The sequence below is a fragment of the Talpa europaea genome, assembly GCF_964194135.1.
Source record: "Talpa europaea genome assembly, chromosome: 10".
NCBI classification, from domain to species: Eukaryota; Metazoa; Chordata; class Mammalia; order Eulipotyphla; family Talpidae; genus Talpa; species Talpa europaea.
In genome coordinates, this window is record NC_140077.1 from 18,631,610 (window position 1) to 18,637,609 (window position 6,000).

Consider the following 6,000-nt stretch of genomic DNA (forward strand, 5'->3'; position numbering starts at 1 on the left):
CAAAACCTCTAGGTTGCTTGGTTGCACAAAAAGAGGTCTTTGAGGCAATATGAACAAAAGAGAATGTTACAGAGTATAATTTTACAATCTAAAAGTTGTGTTTGAATGACAGACTTTACTCTTGTAAGTACTGTTTGCAAGTTTTTATATGCCTATATTCTAGGACTGATTTGCTATGAACAGTAAATAAGAATCTCCTCCCATTTGGTCCAGTTTCAGACTATAGCAAAAGATTTGGGAGTAATTTTGAGGGTTGAAGAAAGGACAGGCAGCTTTTCGGTAGATCTAAGAAGGTACTTTACCATCTAAATTGTCTTGGCTTCTGGTCAATTATAGACATACTTTGCATGGCCACCAGAGGTGTCAGGATTTGGGGAAAAGCTTTTTTTCTTTACCTGCTTTCTGAACCTCTCGCTTTGTTCTAGATGCCTCATGAATCAACAGTGGAACACACACATGTAGATATCAATGAGATGGAGTCCCCTCTTGCCACTCGGAACCGCACCTCAGTGGATTTCAAAGATACCGACTATAAGCGGCACCAGTTGACACGGTCAATTAGTGAGATTAAACCTCCTAACCTCTTCCCACTGGCACCCCAGGAAATTACACACTGCCACGACGAAGATGACGATGAAGAGGAAGAGGAGGAAGAAGAATAAGAAGGAAAACCAAAACTCTGAGCACTCATTAAATAAGTTCTGGCAGGACCCACAGGAACAAAGGATGTCCCTGTTTGGGTTTTAGTTGGGGGGGAAGGGAGCTCCATCAAAGGTACACCTGGAAAGTTTCTGAAGGCTAAATATTCTTATAGGGAGATACTTAGTTTTATGTGTCTGCACGCTTTGCAGATGGTTCAAATTGTAATGGAGTCTATTGGAAGAAGGGGTAAAAAGTCAGGCTGAATTGCATGCAGATGGCTCCACTGTGGCTTGTGACACTGTTTCTTTGTCTTGTTTCGTCATCAGTATACACTAAAGGTATCAGCGTGGAGCAGGGAGGAGGAGATTCCAAAATGTTATGTTAGAAATTGTGCTCTTCCTCCAACATCTGTGGTTTTGTTTTTTTTTTCAGTGTATAACGTAGTATTGTATATCAGTGGAGAAATAGTTTCCATGATCAAATGTAGTCTCTGTTAAAGTCGGGGTTCCTTTCATAAGCCTTTAAGTGTCCTCAGTGACTGTGGTCAGGTCACCGTCTGTCAGTGACTTTGCAGAAGTGTTCTCTACTTGCGTTAGGACTGAACTAGACTGCAGCAGTTTCATTTTTAGAAAAGTCTTCACATCCAATTCTATATATTTTTAATAGCAAAAATGCTAGTTATCCAAAAATTTTCTTATTAGCTGAGATTAATCTGTAGAGAGAATTTAGCTGAAAAAGGACAAAGCCCCCTGAAGACGAGGAACCTCCGTATTTTACAGTGAGTAAAATTCATGAGTGTGGTTTACATAGTACGGTTCTTCCTACCCAACACCAGTCTGCTCTGTCCTCCAGCGTGTGTAGCCGCATTACAAAGCCAAGCACTGGAGGATGGGAAGCGGGCTCAGTAAGCCAGAACCTTACTAGCAGAGGGCACAATCAGTGTGAATAGATTCACTTCAGAATCCCAAGTGAAATCACTTCTTGTTTTGAACAAGAATGTATCATTACTATACACTTTAGGGTATTATAACAGCCTCTTAAGTATAGTGAAAGTTGTTACATTTTTAACAGTGGTATACACTCTTAGTTTAACCTTGATACATTTCTTGTCACTGGTTAACATGGGAGGGTAGATTAGTTGCTCTAGAATTCAATAAAGTATAATATTTCTAATACTGACTTTGACCTCTTCCTATAGCATAACTGAACTGGAGTGACTTGACTGTTCAGTAGGTTTAAGTTCCACAGACTGACATTCTTTTAAAGATAATGGTTAAGTTTTTAACAAAATTTTTTATGGAACGTTTATAAAGGATCATGGGGTAAAAAATCATTTTGTAAGTAGAGAACACAATCAAACTTAGTGCTTTACATTAAGTCATGTCAAAAAACACATTCTAATGGGTATCTGTTGGGAATATTCTGCTTTAAAAGTATGTTAGAAATGCTATTACAATTAGATGTTCTCCCTATCTTAAATTTTAGAGTTATATTGCCAACCCAGTGATTATTCTCACTCAAGATGGAGATGTTGCCAAGTTTGACATGGTCTTAACTTTTCTCAAGGTAAAGTTTCTAAATGACATAGCTACTCATTAATAGTACATTTCCTCTTTTCCATTTCAGAGCAAGGACCAACATCACTTTGCTTTAATTTATCACACTTTTTGTGTGTAAGTAGGTCCAAAGATTGAGAAGTTAAAAGCATAAATTCCACTGCTGGGCGTAACTCTTCAGGACCGCCAAAACATTTTAAAGAGCTAGGATTCCGTGAGAGGCCTGAGACCCACAGCAGTGTTTCTTTGTATATCAGTGTACTGGGGTGGGAGAGGTGGGCCATAGGCAGGCACTCAGGGCAGCTGTAATGGGAGTTGTAAAATACGTGAGTTTCTGTTGTTAAGGAAGCTGAATGGAAATGTATATATTTTGGACGGTAAGACCAGACTTGTCAGAATCTTTCCTCAATATTGGGAAAACACTGCTTATTTAGGGTTTTGTAAAGTACTAGATACCACTTCTTCAGTGCTAGGCTTGACTCCTAACTTAATGGCATGTTTTGGTTAACAGATATCCTGGCACATCCAGCAGACCTCAGCTCTGCTGACTTCTCACTGCCAGAGAACTTAGCCCATATGTTCATCTCTACAGCGAGGGTTGTTAATGCCTAGGTGTTAACATATTTCAAAAAAGTTGTGTAAAGCTCAGAAAGTTCAGTGTTCTGTCTAAACCTTAGGTTTTCTCCTACCATAAGCATAGCTCTGCTGAGACCTAAAAGCATGTTCTTCCATACCCTCTTCTAAGATGCTTTTAGGCAAAGTGGTTCTTAATGGAACTAGAGTAAATAATTTGAAGTTACAAATCCTTTAGTTATGTTAGTATTGTTTTAAGAAGCCACTTTAAAAAGCACTTTAAGCTGCATGTCAGATTTAAAAGTACTTTGGCCATGTTTAGATATTTCTAAATCAGATTTATTTGTTTAAGAAATCTTTTGTCAACAACTTTTAAAGTTCTACAATTTTTCCAGGACTGCCAGAGTATTTAAAAATACTCTGTTTATCCTCCACAAATAGCCTGAGACAAACAACTGCATATTTAAGTCTGCATTAAGGGTAGGCGACTTGTCCACATTCCATGTTATGGAAACTATTTAACCTTTCTTTGATGATGGGAAAAATAGTAACTATGATCCAACTATTGCCATACAGTTAATGGTCCAATTCCTCTCTTGATTTAGTACTTTATGTCTCAATACTTAGGTTTCTCATGACATTCTTTCTTGGTGACTAGCGCTTAAAATTTTTCTCAAATGGAACAATGTCAAATAATGCATAGCTTTGGGAGACTGAGAACGCCATCTATTATGGAAGCTACTCAAGCAGCCTTAAAATAGGAGAACAATGGTACCCTGCTTCCAAAGCAGGGAGAATGAACACACACAGCAGTTAGGAACCAGAGGCAGGCAACTTCCAGTAACCTACATCATCCTAACCTACACCGACACTAGCAATAAAACAGCATTTCCCACCACTGCTGGGTCACAGAGGTATAGCAAAGCAAGTCATCTAGGAGAGTGCGTTTGCTTACAGAATGAAAGGCAAGTTTTCTATGAACCTGGCAATCTCAACCTTTTCCCCCGTTCTCAAATGCAGGGTTTTCATCCTAAGGCCACAACAGTCAGACCTGTTCCAAGAAGGTGTAATTTCAAGAATAAAATATATCTCTCTGGCACTTTAACACAAGAAGTACTCCCGACTGGACACAGAACAAGCCTCATCTCAAGCTTGTTGTTGCAAAGTGATCTATATTTAAAGGAACATATTTTACAATTTAAAACAAGATGACCAATTTTTAAACTAGTCTTTGTTTCTCCACAAAATAAGATACCTTTGTTTTATTTTATGTCTAGAATAAAGGTGAATTAGGTAATTAGATGAAGTACAAATGTGTCCCCAATGCATTGCTCTTCCCGTCTGCCCAGGGCTATATGCTTGATACAAAAAAATCTGAGCTGAGATAAACCTTGAGCCTGAGCAGCTGAGTGAGCAGGCATTCTTCCCATGAAAGACAGCAGTAGTCCTTCCACGCCCCACAAGCGGCTAAGACACTTGCAAAGGGGATTTGCCAAACAAACCTTCCTTCTCAACACTTAAAAATACCTATTAAATATCCAGGTTTTTTTGAAAGAGGGTTCTCACCAGAGAGCGGATGATTTGAAATAACTTCATTTTTGGACCCACTGCCCTCATGTCAATGATGCAACAGAATTGTAGCAGGGAAGCGACTCAAACTAAAAACTGCTGCTGTGGTGGCATACCATTTAAGCACTTCATCACCATATATATATATATATATATATACACACACACACACACACACACACACACACACACACACACTCTCTCTCTCTCTCCCCCCCCCCCCCACCAGGAAAAGCACTTTGACAAAATTTTGGCAGCTGATTCCCCTTTGCATCCTCAGGCCTTATAATTCTCCACCAGGGGTGTTGGCATGCTACCAGAATGTCCAGAGAACTTTGTTTTGGAACTTTTTGAAAGAGCATGGATTGAGGACCTTGGGGGGGAAAAACGAAACTATACAAAAGAAAGTAAAAGAGTCTATTAGCCATCTAATATAATTACTTCTTGGCTTAGTAAGGAATCATCTCTATTAAATTACATTACCTTCAAAAGTATAAAACACGTTTTCAGCAGTCAGGCTATGAAAAGATCATCTGATTTGTACCATTTTCTCTACCAGACCCTCTTATCACCGTGTCCTCAGAAGTGCTAAGTTGGGGAGAGGCACTGGGGGCACAATTTGCTATAGGAAACAAACCCCAGAGCATTTCATGATAAAGCTTAGAAATGAACTAGTACATGTGCACCCCATGGAGGCAGGTGCGGAAACTGAGGCACATCTCTATTTCATAGTAGGAAAAATTACCTCTACATTCTTTGGGGAATTTCCTGATTTGACCTCAGGAATTAACCTAGACAGAGCAGAAGAAACAATAAAGCAAAAGAAACAATAAAGCAGCAGTGGGGAGAGGACAGGCACGAGTTCTGATTCACGCCGTCCCAGCCCTGCCGGTGCTAACTGCACGTCACGGTCATCAGGAAGGTGAGCACGCAGGCTCCCGAGAAGGTGGCGCTTCACCGTGGCGCAAGTACCTCGTTCTGCTCGCAGGAAACTAGGGATAGCACTTAGGTCAGGTGTTGTCAAAGCCAGTCTCGTCGAAAGTTCTTCACTGAAATGTCTCCGGACAAGTGTAAGTAAAATAAACTGCAAACATCCTTGTTAATACGGTGGGGGCGAAGGACCCAGTCATCAAGAGGTTCACCTCTCAGAGCGCACTTCTCTCTGGGAGTTGAGGGAAGAGAGTCCAAGAAGACAGGGTCTAGGAGCGGGTCACAGAGGGGCCTGAACCTTGACCAGAAGATCTTTAGGGTCTGGTCACACAGAGGAGGGTGAAACAGAACGGAAGAAATGACGACGGGAGGTGGGGGAGTCCAGTGCAGGTCGCACACACTAGATTACAGGCGATGTGGGATGTCTACTGAATCCTGAGGAGCATCTGAACATGCCCTTACCTACTCCTGCCATCTGTTTAACTTGGGAGTGAGCCATCTGTGCCTTTGCCAGCCTTTCTCCTAGGCTTTGTATAGCAGAGGAGGACCTATAGAGCCAATTGAGAGACTAGAATGAAGCATTTGGTCTTGCCTGGAAAAAACCAGCTTAGACATTTGCCTAGTCGAACTGCGTGTGATTAGTGTGACTGGGTGTCCTTGTGCAGGAGAACGCGCACCATCCCCGTAGGCTGTACTAGCTTCTAAGCTGGAGACGCTGCTGTAGCAGTCT

General features: G+C 41.0%; 1 protein-coding gene across 3 annotated transcripts in view; it reads left to right on the top strand.

Annotated features, from left to right (window-relative positions):
- The window catches only part of NT5C2 (5'-nucleotidase, cytosolic II), a gene marked incomplete at both ends in the record, with an annotated part of 71,317 nt that extends 70,655 nt beyond the window's left edge, over positions 1-662 (top strand). For all 3 annotated transcript variants that reach the window (XM_084246404.1, XM_084246403.1, XM_084246405.1), the window contains one exon: positions 426-662. In XM_084246404.1, the coding sequence (XP_084102530.1) occupies positions 426-662 (237 nt within the window). The remainder of the gene's footprint in view (positions 1-425) is intronic.
- Positions 663-6,000: the final 5,338 nt, after the last annotated feature.